This window comes from Biomphalaria glabrata, chromosome 1 (genome assembly GCF_947242115.1).
Source record: "Biomphalaria glabrata chromosome 1, xgBioGlab47.1, whole genome shotgun sequence".
NCBI lineage: Eukaryota > Metazoa > Mollusca > Gastropoda > Planorbidae > Biomphalaria > Biomphalaria glabrata.
Window position 1 is genome coordinate 14,914,744 of NC_074711.1, and position 19,184 is coordinate 14,933,927.

At 36.5% G+C, this 19,184-nt stretch overlaps 1 protein-coding gene across 3 annotated transcripts in view; it reads right to left on the reverse strand.

The window, feature by feature from the left end:
- Nucleotides 1–19,184, reverse strand: part of LOC106060444 (excitatory amino acid transporter 1-like) — a 104,029-nt gene that overhangs the window by 54,778 nt on the left and 30,067 nt on the right. For all 3 annotated transcript variants that reach the window (XR_008776977.1, XM_056024077.1, XM_056024085.1), the window contains exons 3-6: nt 17,211–17,343; nt 15,550–15,736; nt 14,566–14,799; nt 13,407–13,601 (exon numbers count right to left, since the gene is read on the reverse strand). Coding sequence is in view for 2 of the 3 variants with exons in the window: in XM_056024077.1 (XP_055880052.1) it covers nt 13,407–13,601; nt 14,566–14,799; nt 15,550–15,736; nt 17,211–17,343 (749 nt within the window). In the remaining variant the exon portion in view is untranslated. The remainder of the gene's footprint in view (nt 1–13,406; nt 13,602–14,565; nt 14,800–15,549; nt 15,737–17,210; nt 17,344–19,184) is intronic.

Below are 19,184 nucleotides of genomic sequence, written 5' to 3' on the forward strand. Positions count from 1 at the left end.
TCAGGTTGAACCCCGGGACCTTAACAGTATACAGCTAGTTAAAAACGCAAATAAATCCTAAACCTGACAATATATATTTCAAACTTTATAACAAACAGCCATTTAATGTGTAGTGATTAAACAAGGGACGCATGAATTTCTACACGACACCAACCTCCGCCGTCCTTCCCGCTGTTTTGGACTAGGATGTAACACTTTCTGAAGGAACAATCGAAACATGTAAAGCATAAAACATGATACAAAGCGTTACAAGTAAAGAGTTAACTGTACTCTAAGATCAAAGCGTTACAAGTAAAGAGTTAACTGTACTCTGAGATCAAAGCGTTACAAGTAAAGAGTTAACTGTACTCTGAGATCAAAGCGTTACAAGTAAAGAGTTAACTGAACTCTGAGATCAAAGCGTAACAAGTAAAGAGTTAACTGTACTCTGAGATCAAAGCGTAACAAGTAAAGAGTTAACTGTACTCTGAGATCAAAGCGTAACAAGTAAAGAGTTAACTGTACTCTGAGATCAAAGCGTAACAAGTAAAGAGTTAACTGTACTCTGAGATCAAAGCGTTACAAGTAAAGAGTTAACTGTACTCTGAGATCAAAGCGTTACAAGTAAAGAGTTAACTGTACTCTGAGATCAAAGCGTTAAAAATGTCATTCTACACGTCTTCAACTTAAAGTATGGTACGAAAGTAACTATCAATTATCAACTATCAACTATCAAAAATCAAAACGTGCGCCCAATGCCAGACTCAACATTGTGTTACTATTTACATCATTACTGTCGAATCATCAGGACAGGTGAAGCGTACAAAGTTACCACGGTTGGCTGCACTGAAACACGAGAGATCATGGCGTACTTTGGAGGTGCAATGTGGGAAGGGTGTTCATTGAAAAGTGACAGTATTATTTGAAACTAGTTGACCGGTGGCGTAGCATACTCCGCTATTTTGCAGGGCCAACCTTAGGCCACTGCAACCTATGCGACCTCAGTGGGCCCAGCACTTTTATAGGACCCGCTAATTTTAGGTGTATAAATTATTAAATTAAACCATTTTATAACTTATAACAGATTTCCCGCGGCCTCCTGTCGATTTTACAGGAGGTCCTGGAAATCTCCTGAAATTGCAAAATATACGAAAAAGTCGTGGAAATATCCGGAAAATTATTAAAATCTTTTGAAAACTCATACAAATCTCCTAGGATAACTCTGTTATCCCTCCGACCGAGCTGCAAAAATTTCCATTGTGTCCAAACTCTGGAGCGTGCTCTGTCGCCTCGATAGTTACTGCAGAGTAGATTACTTGCCCCCCCCCCCTTTTTTTTAACATGAGGTAGAAATAAAAAATTAAAAAAGAGTGCTATTGCAACGGTTCTGCACTGCTATGTTGTTAACCCTAACCCCTCTTGTTTTCTCCTGAACTATCCGCAGAGTGATCTTTCCCTTACTTCTTACTACTCGACAAAACTGTTGAGGGAAGAAGAGAAGTATATATATAGATGATCGTTACCTGGTCGTGTTGGATGCAATATAAACTGTGGCCAGGATGGTTCCTACGAGCCTTTATGAAGAACCATTTGGATGGTGTCCAACAATTGAATCAACATCTATGTCGAGATCTTCTTGGAGCTGGATTCACAGCCAATGCGGTAGTCGTACTGTGACTACTTTATTTTCATAGGTGACATCTGTGATTCTTACAAATAGCTAAATCCCATCGAGAATGTATTCCTAGTGCTGACTCTCCCTTGCCCATAGACTCTTGGTATGTATCAGACGAGGTGGTCCTCAGGCCTTTCAAACGGTTTAGTTAGCCTCTTACTGTTGAGAATTACGTCCCCTCACAGCGCACTCTTGTCAATGTTTTAAAGTTGCAGTCTAATCATGGTCTAATCAGATAGTTGATACATATATACTATGCATGGATCTTGATCAATATGGTGACGAAACTATTTTGGATGTAGGAAATAATGACGACCTGAATAATAATAGTAATAATAATAATATGATATTAATAATAATCACTGCAGCGGGCACATTGAGGTTCAGATCAGCTTTGAGGATAGAAACCAAAGACCGGAAGAGATTGAAATCTAGCGATTCTAATTGTTTGTTTGACATGTTTCAAATATTTCATCAGATCAAAGATTGTTACATCCTAGCCCAAGGACAGCGGAAGGATGGCGGCGGACAGGGTTCGAACACGGGACAATCAAGACAACAGTCCAGAGCGCATACCACACCACCATGTAGCCATCCGAATAAATATTAAAGATTAAACCTACTTAGAGTGAATTTTTTATTTCATTGAGATTTGTATCAGTTAGTTAAGTTCGTGAATTTTATGTCGATGTTAGGTGGGATGGGGTGGGGAGAGAAATGTGGGGAGAGAGGGGGGAAGGTGAAGGGTGAGAACTTTTACTTCTACAACTTTTTCTCTATAATTTGATATCAAACTCATTTGAGTACAAAACAGCATACATATTACAATGGTATGCTGAAAAAGAAACGGAGCGATAAATAAAACAACACAGGTTTAGCTGATCAAGTCTCGGACATGAAATTAGTATTTAAAACAAACATTCTGAATATTTCACATTCGGTCTAGAGCAATAAATCCCCGTTCTTCCAGGACATATTTTATTGCTGCCCTTGTCACATTGACTGACGTAAATCAGTGATGCCTTGGGCACTTCGCACACAAATATATTTTATACTCTTACAAATGCCTCCAAAGCAGAGGCCTCAAAGGCGCTATTGTCAGAGTAATAACTATGAAAAGAGCTCATATAAATATTAAAAAAAAAAGATATTTGAACTAAAAAGTTTGAACGCTGAATACTAGATAAGCTCGCGGGCCTCAAACTCTTGTTGGAATTGATCCGTGGACCAGCATGCGTTAGCCAAAGTAATGGCCAGGAATGCAATCAAACGAAGCCACACCATGAAATAGCAGCAGGCTTGTTTGGCATACATTGTTGTTAGATCTGGTCTGATCGATCCGGCCATTAACACACACGCACAAGACGACCCACTTGTGCGACATTCAACATGGCAAATGCAGCTCCGTGCCTTATTAGCAATATCAAATTCGTTCAGACGTGGCCAGGAGCAAACAAACGTTTTAAGTCAAATAAACTATAAGTCTATAAATAGAGATATAAATACCACATCTTTCTTTAGTGTATCGATTCCTAAAAGGCTAAACGTTTGAAAGTACATTACATACATTAGGATTAGTGTTACTTTTAACATTATAAGTATTCCAAAGCTATGCACCTTTAACTTTTATAATAAAGAAGTAGATGTATTATTTAATAATTAAAGTCAAGAATAAAAGGTTTCGTATAATATTAACTAGTTTCTTAGAAGATGTTTTATTTACATTGAAATGTCTTTTAAATTCCAAAGTATACATAATCTGTAACTAATTCCATTTAGAAATACAGAGCTTAGAATTGTTCAACATTTTTTGTTTTGTTTTTTTCATTTTCATTTGCAATAATAAATGGAGTAATAGAAAATAAAATAAAAAGGGGGAGGGTACGGTGGCTTCCGAACCTGGGGTCTTGTGTTCGAGTCTCGATGAAGACTGGGATTTTGAACTTCGGGATTTTTAGGGTGCCTCTGAGACCACCCCCAACTCTAATGGGTACCTGACTTTAGTAGGGAAAGTAAAGGTTGTTGGTCGTTGTGCTGGCCACATGACACCCCGCTAGTTAACCACTGGCCACAGAAACAAATGACCTTACCATTATCTGCCTTATAGACCCTATGGTCTGAAATGGAAACTATAAAATAAACAGGAGGCACTTAGCTTACAGACCCGGTTGAAGACCGGAATTTTTTATCTCGGGATTTCTAGGGCACCTGTTAGTCCACCGGTTTTTAGATAATATACACAGTTTATCCTTTTAGTGGCAGAAACAGATAGTCCTTGTATTCACAAAATATGCTACGGTCGTATAGGATGAGGCCTATGGTATAATAATACATTTAAGGAAACAAAATGAAAAGTTTCATACAAAATCTTATTTACACATTTAATGTTTTTAGTCAGACGATAGATCTATTTAATTGCGATAAATATTTATAATATATTTGAAGAGTAAGGAAAATGATTTACTGGATTGTTATATTTGTGGAGCTAGGAGAAATTTTACTGGATAGTTTTCTCCCTTATAATAGGAATGAATATTTCGTGGATTATATTCCTTTGTAGAGTAGAGAAATATTTCGTGGATTATTGCCCCTGTAGAGTTTCAATCTTCTTGTTCAAGTTATTCAAAACCACTTGAAGTCAACTAAAGAATAAAACTTCTGTTCTCGCGACTTAGATGGCCGGTTGACCTTCTTAAGCAATCATCCTGTAGCAGCTCCAGCAACTACGTTGAATGTCAATGTCATCTCGTGCCACTCCATCCACGAGCTAGACAGTCCCTTCTATTGATCAGATGTCAGAACAATTCTGGATGACATAGTTTATAAGCTAATCAGCGCACAGCACGGTGTCCATACAGCCCAGGAAACAAGACCTGCATTCATAAGTCTCCTAACAAGAATTTGACTACAGAAATGGAGTTCCTTCTAGAGCAAGGAAAGCGCGGGAATTATCTTTGTAGAAAGTTAGATCATTAGAGGTTTAAATAAAACAACTAAAACCTAAAAGTCCTATGAAAAAAAAATTAAAAACTGAGCTTCAGGTAAATTCCAGATAAGCTGGTGTGATTGAAGACATTTCATTGACTCTGTTCAAATGTTCAGAGTGAACCAATGGAAGAGATTTCCTTTTTAAATCTATACATTTCAGTTGTCATCAAGTCAGATCACAGCTAAAAAAAAACTACAGAGGTTGCGGAGTTTAAATAAAATCTAATCATTAAAGGGAAATCTTTTTTTCAACAAACATATTGTACATATATTAAAAAAATAAAAACACATATTGCATGTACATACAATTGGGGTGCACTAATCATTCTACGCATTGATTTATTTTATTAAAAAAGAAAGATCAACACAAAAATAAAAGCACATTTCTTATTTATTCAAATTGTCTTTATAAGTAATAGTTTGTTTCATATATGGACATTACTTTGTAATTTCTTTTCCTAACCTTGCTACATACGCTACTAGTAGAGATGCTAAAACAAATCAAAATATTGTTTTCAACATAAGTCAATAAAATCAGATTATAAGCCCAAAAGAGGCTCTATTATTTGACAGTCATATTTCTTAGATTTTTTTTATAGGAAGAAACTTGGACAGCAACGCAGTCACGCTATATTGTAATACATCTTTGTATGGGTTAGAGAAGCTGGCGTTCACTAATGTTGTAATAGTTTAGGTCAGTAGGGACACATTCCCTCTGTATAGCTTGCAATAAACAGTTTATATATACATTCATTATAAGATTTAATTAATGATTGATCAAGTGTTTTTTTTTGGTTCTAGAGACAAAAAATAGATGCTTTAAGACATTTATCAACTAGCTAAAAAAAAATCTAAAACGTTGGTCAGAGCAACTTCATCTGTTTTGTTCAATAAATGTGGCTATTATTGCTTGTCAGCCAGGAATTGGGTTCGATGCTAGACGTAAACACATCCGCCGTCCTTAGATAGCTAGAAACATAGTTCCTTTGATTAACACATTTGACAGCCAAGTTTATTTTCTACTGTGTCTTCTATTACCTTACAATCAATCTGAGTTATTGAACTAGTTCCACCTTTTTTCCGTGTCTATTAAGTTCCATGTTTTGGTAAAATGTTTAACGACCTAAAGGTTATCTACATAGAAATGAACACTCCCAAGAACTATATTCCATTTTCTAAGAAATACCTGCTCAGAATTAACCTTAACAAAAAACAAGAATGAAATAGAAATAACATTAATACTAGTGAAATATACTTTTAGTGAAACACACTTTTAGTGAAACACACTTTTAGTGAAACACACTTTTAGTGAAATATACTTTTAGTGAAACACACTTTTAGTGAAACACACTTTTAGTGAAACACACTTTTAGTGAAACACACTTTTAGTGAAACACCATTGAAACGCTAGCAATACATAGATTGGAATGTACGAAGTAAAAAAAAAATTCTGTCAGGAAAAGAGAAAAGCTTTAATCTCTAGATTCAGAAAGTGAAAGGAAAAAGAGGATTACTTGAGACTGCGCACAGCCAAGACTAATCTTAGAGATCATGAATGGAAAAGACTTGTGCAAGAGTCTGTGATAAAAAAATCTAAACAATTGAAAGTTCTAGACTCATCACAAGAAAACTAAACAGTTGTTAGACCTAGACTCATTACAGAAAAATTTTATAAAATTTTATTTGCTATGCAATAACTTAAGCTACTGGAGTCTTTCTTTTTTTTTTTTTAAATCTTCCTGAATGTAAAAAAAATAAATAAAACCCAGACTATTTTTCTTTTACTATTCCTAACATAGATCAGAGAATGCAATGTGACAATGTGACACAGATCAGAGAACACAATGTGACAATGTGACACAGATCAGAGAACACAATGTGACAATGTGACACAGATCAGAGAACACAATGTGACAATGTGACACAGATCAGAGAACACAATGTGACAATGTGACACAGATCAGAGAACACAATGTGACACAGATCAGAGAACACAGTGTGACAATTTGACACAGATCAGAAAACACAATGTGAGACAGATCAGAGAACACTAGGTGACACAGATCAGAGAACATAAGAGACAATGTGACACAGATCAGAGAACATAAGAGACAATGTGACACAGATCAGAGAACACAATGTGACACAGATCAGAGAACACAATGTGACACAGATCAGAGAACACAATGTGACACAGATCAGAGAACACAATGTGACACAGATCAGATAACACAATGTGACAATGTGACACAGATAAGAGAACACAATGTGACACAGATCAGAGAACACAATGTGACAATTTGACACAGATCAGAAAACACAATGTGACACAGATCAGAGAACACTAGGTGACACAGATCAGAGAACATAAGAGACAATGTGACACAGATCAGAGAACATAAGAGACAATGTGACACAGATCAGAGAACACAATGTGACACAGATCAGAGAACACAATGTGACACAGATCAGAGAACACAATGTGACACAGATCAGAGAACACAATGTGACACAGATCAGAGAACACAATGTGACAATGTGACACAGATCAGAGAACACAATGTGACACAGATCAGAGAACACAATGTGACACAGATAAGAGAACACAATATGACACAGATCAGAGAACACAATGTGACACAGATCAGAGAACACTATGTGACACAGATCAGAGAACACAATGTGACACAGATCAGAGAACACTATGTGACACAGATCTGAGAACACAATGTGACACAGATCAGAGAACACAATGTGACACAGATCAGAGAACACAATGTGACACAGATCAGAGAACACAATGTGACACAGATCATATAACACAATGTGACACAGATTATAGAACACTATGTGACACAGATAAGAGAACACAATGTGACACAGATAAGAGAACACTATGTGACACAGATCAGAGAACACAATGTGACACAGATCAGAGAACACTATGTGACACAGATCAGAGAACACAATGTGACACAGATCAGAGAACACAATGTGACACAGATCATATAACACAATGTGACACAGATTATAGAACACTATGTGACACAGATCAGAGAACACTATGTGACACAGATCAGAGAACACAATGTGACACAGATCAGAGAACACAATATGACACAGATCAGAGAACACAATATGACACAGATCAGAGAACACAATGTGACACAGATCAGAGAACACAATGTGACACAGATCAGAGAACACAATGTGACACAGATCAGAGAACACAATGTGACACAGATCAGAGAACACTAGGTGACACAGATCAGAGAACACAATGTGACACAGATCATAGAACACTAGGTGACACAGATCAGAGAACATAAGAGACAATGTGACACAGATCAGAGAACACAATGTGACACAGATCAGGGAACACAATGTGACACAGATCAGAGAACACAATGTGACACAGATCAGAGAACACAATGTGACACAGATCAGAGAACACAATGTGACACAGATCAGAGAACACAATGTGACACAGATCTGAGAACACAATGTGACACAGATCAGAGAACACAATGTGACACAGATCAGAGAACACAATGTGACACAGATCAGAGAACACAATGTGACACAGATCAGAGAACACAATGTGACACAGATCAGAGAATATAAGAGACAATGTGACACAGATCAGAGAACACAATGTGACACAGATCAGGGAACACAATGTGACACAGATCAGAGAACACAATGTGACACAGATCAGAGAACACAATGTGACACAGATCAGAGAACACAATGTGATACAGATCAGAGAACACAATGTGACACAGATCAGAGAACATAAGAGACAATGTGACACAGATCAGAGAACATAAGAGACAATGTGACACAGATCAGAGAACACAATGTGACACAGATCAGAAAACACAATGTGACACAGATCAGAGAACACAATGTGACACAGATCAGAGAACACAATGTGACACAGATCAGAGAACACAATGTGACACAGATCAGAGAACACAATGTGACAATGTGACACAGATCAGAGAACACAATGTGACACAGATCAGAGAACACAATGTGACACAGATAAGAGAACACAATATGACACAGATCAGAGAACACAATGTGACACAGATCAGAGAACACTATGTGACACAGATCAGAGAACACTATGTGACACAGATCAGAGAACACAATGTGACACAGATCAGAGAACACAATGTGACACAGATTATAGAACACAATATGACACAGATCAGAGAACACAATGTGACACAGATCAGAGAACACAATGTGACACAGATCAGAGAACACAATGTGACACAGATCAGAGAACACAATGTGACACAGATCATAGAACACTAGGTGACACAGATCAGAGAACATAAGAGACAATGTGACACAGATCAGAGAACACAATGTGACACAGATCAGGGAACATAAGAGACAATGTGACACAGATCAAAGAACACTATGTGACACAGATCAGAGAACACTATGTGACACAGATCAGAGAACACAATGTGACAATGTGACACAGATCAGAGAACATAAGAGACAATGTGACACAGATCAGAGAACACAATGTGACACAGATCAGAGAACACAATGTGACACAGATCAGAGAACATAAGAGACAATGTGACACAGATCAGAGAACACAATGTGACACAGATCAGAGAACACTATGTGACACAGATCAGAGAACACAATGTGACACAGATCAGAGAACACAATGTGACACAGATCAGAGAACACAATGTGACACAGATCAGAGAACATAAGAGACAATGTGACACAAATCTGAGAACACAATGTGACACAGATCAGAGAACACTAGGTGACACAGATCAGAGAACACAATGTGACACAGATCAGAGAACATAAGAGACAATGTGACACAGATCAGAGAACACAATGTGACACAGATCAGAGAACACTATGTGACACAGATCAGAGAACACAATGTGACACAGATCAGAGAACACTATGTGACACAGATCAGAGAACACAATGTGACACAGATCAGAGAACACTATGTGACACAGATCAGAGAACACAATGTGACACAGATCAGAGAACACTATGTGACACAGATCAGAGAACACAATGTGACAATGTGAGAAGAGAATTTAAAAAAAAAATCCACTGTTTGCTTTCAATATATACATTTGTTTTAAATATCTCTAATTTCAGATACTTCTTGGGTTCAATATCTAATTATCTATCCGATAGTTCTTGGGTTCAATATCTAATTATCTATCCGATAGTTCTTGGGTTCAGGAATCAGAATGGCCACGGATGTCAAAATTGGTTCTAAAATCTTACGTAGAAATTTGACAGATTCAGTATATCTTTGGGAACAAAAGTATTCCCGCCCTGGATACCAATGTTTCTTTCTATTGAGTAAGGAGAAAGGACATGAGCCCCGTCTTGTGTAGAAGTCATTAGATGTACTGTTAATAGAACTTAATTAGGCAGAGCTCAGTGGAAAGACTCCTTGTAATAATGACGCAGTATATGTACTACAGGCCTCTAGAATGAGATGACCACTAGCAGCAAAAGGCAGGAAACGATTGAATAAAACAAAAAAACTTTTTGTGTGACAAGTTAAATACTTAAATATAAAAAGTTGCATTTCATTAGGAAAAGAAATATTTAAAAAAATGTATTCTATAGTTTCATTAGTTGTTATAACATGAAAACTGAAAGTATAATGTAATACGACGCTAAATAGTCCAAGTGAGATTTCAGACTTCTGGACCAATAACATTGTACTTTTGAAATAAAAATATCTAGTTGCTTCCATACTGCTTAGAAAATATTGCAGAGAGCTAATCATTCAAAATATATTTCTTAGAAGCTCATATCTATTGCCTGCCTAGATACATTTTTTTAAATCAACATTTTAAGAACCACTGGCTTCTCAAACAAACAGCACATGAAGAGTGTTTAAAAGCTGAGTTAGACACGACCGGTATTTCTAACTTTTTTTCCGGTCTTCGGGTCTCGCATTCAGTGTTTCCGTAGGTCTCCGATCAGGTCACTTCCGGCGCTCACCAGTTTAAAGTTTCCATTGGATGCCAATCGGGTGAGTTCCGGTAGAAGTAGGGAAACAGAGGCCGAATGAAATGTTGACAGGGGAAAAGATTTTTTTTGGAATACAATCGATAGCTCACCATGATCAATCAATGATTGTTGAATGTCGTGAGTACATCGAGAAAATAGTAGGGGAGAGGGAATTGTACAAGGCTAGCAAGGGGGGGGGATTAGAAGTCGAAGCTGGAAAGATGACTGAAGAAGAGTGCACGACATTCTCTGAACTATTAACACACTTTTTACTGCATAGAGTGTAGAATGTAGTCTTTCTCAGGGTTAGACGTTACCACAATGCACAGAATTTTAAAATTATAGAACACTCAGAAAAACACTTTTATTTCACCTAACACACTATATGTGCAAGTCTTGCAAGCAATACAAAGTCAAACTACGCCACGTTCATTTGGAATGGGGGAGGGGGGAGATGGATGGGTGTGGCAGAGGCGCAAGGGGAGTAATCCAAAACAGAATGAGATGGAATTCTGGTAAAACTAAATCTCTAAAACTAAAGCCCTACAAAATGCTAAGCAGCACTGTCCAGTCACAAGCAAATTGTTGTCTCGATTGATGGACCAACATTTTGTTTTCGGATGGAGCTTTTTACTTGACATTAACTAGTAATACATTTTTGTTCTGAAACTAAATCCATACAAGACAAAGTGATCACGCTATATTGATTATACGTTGATGTATTTTTGATGTACAATTCATAGCATATAAATGAAACAGTTTAAAATAAATGACGTAATGTAATATTTACTGCATGTTTCAATCATGTTTTGTTTTATGTAATGCGCAAGTCTCTAGATAAATTTCCTTAATGATTATAAAGATCATTATTATCATAAACCTGTCCTATGAGCCTCAGGTAGATATAAGGAATCGGCTGGGGCAATTCTAACCCTTGGTAAAAATACATGGATTTACATTTCTAACTGACAGCGGATGATAATTGAACAATGTAGATATGGAAATAATGTCATCTCAATATTTGTGATGAGTACGCTGTTTTTTTTGGATGTAAATTGATGTGATTAGTGTACATCGCAGGACTGAGTGTAAATCAGTGTCATTTATATATACACTGCTGCATGCATTTTAAAAGCTATACAATAGAGAGATATCTTGAGATAGCTCTTCAAAAGAAATTTGCTCTGCCCGTGTTTTAATGGAGACTTTATTTATTAGTTCATTTAATCAGTTTTGTTTTTATTTAAGTCTATTCTATAATCTTATATAGGACCTATATAAGATAATCTCAACAATAATTTGCTTAGGTTACAGTCTAAGACTAGAAATATCTGAAAATGAACTGACAATGGATTCATTGGTCATGTTTTGACGATCTCTCGGGTACATGGTAGCTTGGATAGATTGAATTCATTAGGCATCTTTACAAAACTTAAACCAATGAATAATACAATAAACCCTAACAAGGGGTAATAAATCCTTTAAAAAATAATCACCATAAATATAATATATTGTTGGTACATCTTGATGATCTTGCGTATATAAGAAAATATGTCTGTTACAATTGTGTGTGTGTGCCATTCCTTACGTTGCCATTCCTAGGAATGTGTCACAATCTCTTTCAAGGAGCGTAATACCCGATCAAGCCCCCATCTACAGCTGAACACTTCCTCATTGAACTGCTGTCCAATCATCGTACGGCTAGTTTCTTGAAACGTAAAGTAATCCTCAAAAATACTTACGACCCAATAAACTTAATGGAACTTTCTTTTAATAAATTATTTCCCTTGAAGTGTACTTTCCAGCTTCTTTTGTGTGTCAGGCTGCACTAGTTCTCAAACTGTCTCCCCTGAACAGGATAAGGAGCGAAATGAGCCTAAACAATATGTGTACCAGGACAAGCTGGGTGCCAGGACAAGCGGGGTACCAGGACTAGCTGGGTATCAGGACAAGCGGGGTACCAGGACAAGCTGGGTACCAGGACAAGCTAGGTACCAGGACAAGAGGGGTACCAGGACAAGCTGGATACCAGGACACGCGGGGTACCAGGACAAGCTGGTTACACGATGGATTCAAAGACAATGTTTTTTTGGAAGAGATGGGGCGCGAAAATGAAACGGTTATGAATGTGTTACGTAATGTCAAGGTCTCGTGAGATCTGTAAAGAAGATGTTTACTATACATTTGGTTCGAGAAGATACGATGAAGTTCCCATTGTACTAAAAATAATTACAGCAATTAAAAATAGATTCTGGCTCTTTCTAGTATGTTGTAGAAGTAACGTTGACATGGGAATCGTGGTCAGTTCAAATAGTTTCATATAACACATTAGGTCTACTTTTGTGAATTTACTTTTAAAATAAAGCTAAACTAGTCGACCCACGGCGTAACATACGCCGCTATTTTGCAGGGCCGGCCTTGAGGCACTGCAACCTTTGCGACCGCGCTGGGCCCCGCACTTTCATAGTTATTGAGGATTTCAATTACTCAAGCTATCTTTTTATGTACAAGCCTTTATAGCAAATTGCCTTTTTTTTAACCTGTCAACAATATCATCATGATGATGCGACGATTGATTGGATACTGTCCATGTCTCATTGTTTTTAAAACGTATTATGCCATAACTACTACACAATTACTATGACTGCAGCATGAGCTATTTGACCACTGATGCCATTTGTAAGCAAGATATTTAGTCGAACGCTAAACTACTTGACCACTATGGTCCACTCACCTGATGGTGATGATATTTCCGAAGTTCATACTTTGGTTGTTAACCTGTGCGATGAAGAGGGCGGCCACAGCCTCGTACAGGGCTGTGCCATCCATGTTGATAGTCGCCCCCACAGGAATGACAAAAGACGCCACTCGGGAATCGACGTGATTATTATGCTCCAGACATTTTAATGTGACCGGCATTGTGGCAGAACTGGTAAACAAAAATAGAGAACATAGAGAATTACCGAACTAATGTTATCAACAAGTTTATAACGTGCTGTGCTACTAACACTGACAGTAATGTACGTTTTACATATATACTTTAGATTGCGACATATATACTTTAGATTGCGACATATATCATGTCAATGTTACATCTAAAAGAAAAGCCATAAAGTTATTTCATAAGAACACGAATGAATTAAATACAGCGAATAAAGGTTAGTCCCAATACGCACCACGGAACTCATTGATTCCATTACATTTTTTGTACAGTCTTTTTATCAAAGGTGAAATTATGGCTAATTGATACTTAGCAGTCATATACTGGTCGTTTGTGGCTAATGCATACTTAGCAGTCATATAGGCTACTGGACACTTAAGACTAATGCATACTTAGCAGTCATATACTGTCCATTTATGGCTAATGCATACTTAGCAGTTATATACTAGTCAGGGAATCGGCTCCAGGCCAATCATAAGAGCAACAGTCTTTTAAAATTCGAATGACGTAGAAATGTAGATTTCAATCGTATTGTAAGTATAAATGCAAAGAAAAACCTGAAAATTGTCTTTTTTTTTTTTTTTTTCAATGCACTATGTTAAGCAATACTGTCCAATCAAAAGTAAATCTCTATTTGAAGCCTGCGAATGAAAAAAAAGGATGAGAAACACTAGTCTAAGAGTAAACAAAGATGACACGTTCGATTTGGTGTGATGAACATATAGACCAGTTCGAGTTGGCGTGATGGACATATAGACCAGTTCGAGTTGGCGTGATGGACATATAGACCAGTTTGTGTTGGTGTGATGGACATATAGACCAGTTCGTGTTGATGTGATAGACATTTAGACCAGTTCGTGTTGGTGTGATGGACATATAGACCAGTTCGTGTTGGTGTGATGGACATTTAGACCAGTTCGTGTTGGTGTGATGGACATTTAGACCGCCTTACCTGGACGATGTTCCAAATGCTGTGGCTAAAGCCTGGGAGATGCCGTAGATAAAAGTGTACGGGTTTTTCCGTACCAGTACAAAGTAAATGAGCGGCAAAACGATGGAGCCATGAATGAAAAGACCAATCAGGACTGTGATGAAATACATGCCAACTTTGCCCAGCAGAACTGAAAAGTCTTCCATTTCTACGATCTTGGCAGCGATCAGAAAGGCGATTCCAAAGGGAGAATACCTGTAGCACAAGTCAATCCAATGTAATGATTTATTAAAAAACAACAACATTGCAGTTAGATTCAAATAGTTTAATGAAAAACTCGATAAGAGACTTAAAAGAACAAAACGTCGATCTAGAACTTTGTTGAATTTAAACATACACTTTAAACTTTAAAATAAATCAGGAAATTTAAACGTATAATAAATATTAACATCGAAATACGTATCTCTCATATATAGAGATGCACTTGTAATTATAATGACATAGCGCATTTTTCATGCTTAAAGCATGCTTAGTGTGCTATGGTCCAATCTCTTTTTGTAGACCAGTGGGAGGAGGAGGGCTGTATCTGGGAGAAGGCTTCCTTTAGGCACTCAGCAAACACAACTATGCTCAAGTTCAGATTCAAACTCTACCCCCCCCCCACTTTGTTAGCTGACCAAGCTGTAGCCAATCGCAGATATTGACAAGTAAATAAACACTGTATGTCAGAATGATGAAATATAACCCTGAAAGAACGTGCAGGCTAAACCAATGTGTACAAAGTCACTCTTTGAATTCTCTCATTTTCTTATAAAAGAAAGTAGATAACACTTTACACTCAGAAAGTCAGAATGACAATTTTAGAAACAATAATGACAGTCACACCTTTGGAAACTTTAACTAAAAATAAAAATATATGACTACTAAAAGCAATGATCAAATGAAGTTCAAGGACATTCTTCAAATGTTGGGCTACACATGATCGTGACGTATTTCTGAACTCACCACAAAAAGAAGGTAAACAGTTTCATGGTGACCTCGACCAGACAATCACAAAAAGCCAGAATGGGTTTCCCCCTCTCTCCCATCCTGCCCAGCATGATGCCGAAAAGAATGGCGAAAGTGACGATTCCCAGGACATTTGGTTTTCCCGTGCCTTCGTTGAGTAGTGAAATGTCGTATTGGACTTCCTCTGAAAACAAACCAAATAAGAATAGTATCGTTTTCTTCTTTTTTTTTTTTTGTTTCAAACAACAAAAATTAACAAAAAACAACAACATAGAAAAACATAATCTCTGTGTCACTAGTCTTGGTACGCGCAAGAGGTTTACATGTTTCGGATGTTTTACATGTTTCGGATGTTCCTTCAGAGTTGAAGATAATTAACTTCCTAGTCCAAACCTTCTGCAGGACGACAGGGGATGATAGTGGGCATGGTATGAACCCTGGACCATCTAGAAGTCCAAACGACAGTCCAGCGCGCATCCCGCATGTCCAGGCAGCCATCCATTACGTCTGACCTTGAACTTTGTTTACCTTAAAGAATTATTTGAATTCCATTTGAATTTTTAAATACTAGTATGTAAAGATGTAACTATTTACTTCATTGAGTGAATCAAAGGGCTTGAATGTTGATTCTTCTTTTTTTCTGATCTGATAATTCAAGGACAAAGGATTCTCTCAATCTCTTTATCTTCAGTTTTTGGCAAAGTTTGAAAGTTTTGGGGCGCTTGAAACGCTTGAAATGCAATGTAGATCTAGTCCTAATTATTTTCTGCTTCAGGTAAGTCATTTGGATGTCTGGTTGTGTGGTATACATTCTGGACTGAGGTTCGTTTGAACCCAAAACACTGCCATCCTCCATCGTCCCATGGGAGATTTGGGCTAGGATGTAATTATCTTCAGAATCTGATGGAACATCCAAAACATGTAAAAGATTCTACAAACTATTATTTTACAAGTTATCAGCCTTGACCTCTGACCCTTGTGCACTACGTACACTTCATAGTTTGATATGTATGTGATTATTTCCCTTCTTTTGTATTCATCAAACATTCCCAACTCTCCAGATACACGTCGACCAATAAAGAGATTACACAAAACAGTATGAATACAATAAACAGTGACAAGGCAAAGTGTACTATAAAAGGAATAATCCTCTCCTATTTTATTTTAGAATTTTATTTTTGGATCTGTTCTTAATTGCTTAGTGTTTTAAACTTAGCATCTAGTTTTTCTTATGCTATTCCCACTTCCTAGAACCATCTCCAGCCAATGAAGTAATTGGCTGTTAACTGTTGAATATAACAGTACACGGTGAACATATTTTGGCTTTCCAACATTTTTAAAAATGTTTCTTGTAAAAGGTTTCCATCATGAAGTTTTTTTGTTAATTCTTTGATTTTGATAGACACAGGTTTGCAGCTGGAGAGATTAGAAATGCTCAAGAGAAGAGATCGCCGCTACTTATCTGATGGTTTTAGGTTTGAGTCTTTCAAGTTTCAACCCTCTCTTTAAAAAATTTAAACACAGGTTCGCAGCTGGAGAGATTAAAGCAGCTGCTTTGTAAAACCATCTTGAAAGAAATAATTTGATTTAAAAAAAACGACTGTTAACCTTTGACCTTTAATGATCACTTTAAACTCAACAATGACCTCCAATTTCACCTGTTTCGTTGAGGGTGGTGGCCAGTGGACTCTCTGTGGTCATCGTCTCTGTAGTGATGGTCGATGTGGTGGTAGCTGAAAGGTTGACCACTGGTATTGACATGATTGGTACACGGACTTCCTTGGTGCGGTACTAAACAGAAAAAAAAAAAAAATTAGATAAACTAGTTGCATTTGTTTGTTCCGCAGACAGAAATAAAACACTTGTTATCAGAGTTCAATTCAATTAGTCAACTTTTGTTCCTGAATAAGAGTTTCTACAACAAGGCATCCAATGACTTCTTTGTTACACGGAGCTTCTCAAAGCAAAGTTGCCAATATTTTTTATTACAAAGCTTATTTTATTAGCTCGCTCTCTGTCTATCTGTTTGGTAAAAAGTTTGTACACGTTATGTCTCCTACACCCAAGCTCAGATCAAGCTGAAATTTTGCACAATTATTTCTTTTACCTGATAACACAAGAATCAATAAAAGAAATGACCAATTAGATTATTAACTCTTAGATATTAATTATTTTGGATTAATAATATTGGTATCGAATAAGGGAAAGAAATAGAAATTGTCTAACTAATCACATTAACAAGAAAATATAAACAATCAAAATATTAAAAAATTCCTTATTTAAAAAAAAAACAAAGCGTATCTAAAGGGGAAGAAACTCCGTCCTTAAAAATAGATCTAATGTATCTAAAGTTATTTCTCTTATTGGATATCAAACAAAATAATTAATTACAATAATTAATTGAGTAATTGAGTATTTTTGTTTATTGATTCATGTTTTTCGTGTATCAACTTGATCGGAGAATGCGTGAGGAACAAAAAGCGTTAACAATTATTTAAATGGACTAAACCCAACAAATTTAGCCATATCTGTGAATACTGAAGTATAAGTTTCCTTTGTTGCTATTGAACAGTATACATACTAGCCAGTAATTAATTATCATATTGGTTACTTTTTTATTGATTCATGTCTTGTCTATGTCATTGATCCGAGAATGGGTGTGGGTGAAATAACGTGTACACACATTTTACCAGACAGATAGTCAGACAGACAGACGGGAAGACAGACAGATTGAGTTGATATCAACGTTGTAAAATGTAATTTAATATAAATTTGACAAAGTTCAGAAATGTAATGATCATCTTACTCATCAATAACTTTTCATGTTTTAATTTATTAAGATTCACATCTCTGATGCATGGACGCTTCGGCTGTAAAACATTGTCACACCGACATCTCATCGAATGTCACTGATCTGGCTTCCGATAAGTGGGTCAAAAATGTTTCGCCTTGATAAGTTGGATGGGTTTATCTTGACCATCATCTCCAAATCATTTCAAAAGTGACAGGAGATTGGACAGCTCAAAGCTGGACAAAGTAACCGAAGAGGCCATGGGGGTGGGGGTGGTCGGGACAAATGAAAGCCACAAAAGCGATCCAAGTTTTGTTGACGTTTCTAAATTATTGATCATTATTTGCTATCATTATTTGCTATCATTATTTGCTATCATTATTTGCTATCATTATTTGCTATCATTATTTGCTATCATTATTTGCTATCATTATTTGCTATCATTATTTGCTATCATTATTTGCTATCATTATTTGCTATCATTATTTGCTATCATTATTTGCTATCATTATTTGCTATCATTATTTGCTATCATTATTTGCTATCATTATTTGCTATCATTATTTGCTTTCATTATTTGCTATCATTATTTGCTTTCATTATTTGCTATCATTATTTGCTTTAATTATTTGCTATCATTATTTGCTATCATTATTTGCTTTCATTATTTGCTATCATTATTTGCTATCATTATTTGCTATCATTATTTGCTATCATTATTTGCTATCATTATTTGCTATCATTATTTGCTATCATTATTTGCTATCATTATTTGCTATCATTATTTGCTTTCATTATTTGCTATCATTATTTGCTTTCATTATTTGCTATCATTATTTGC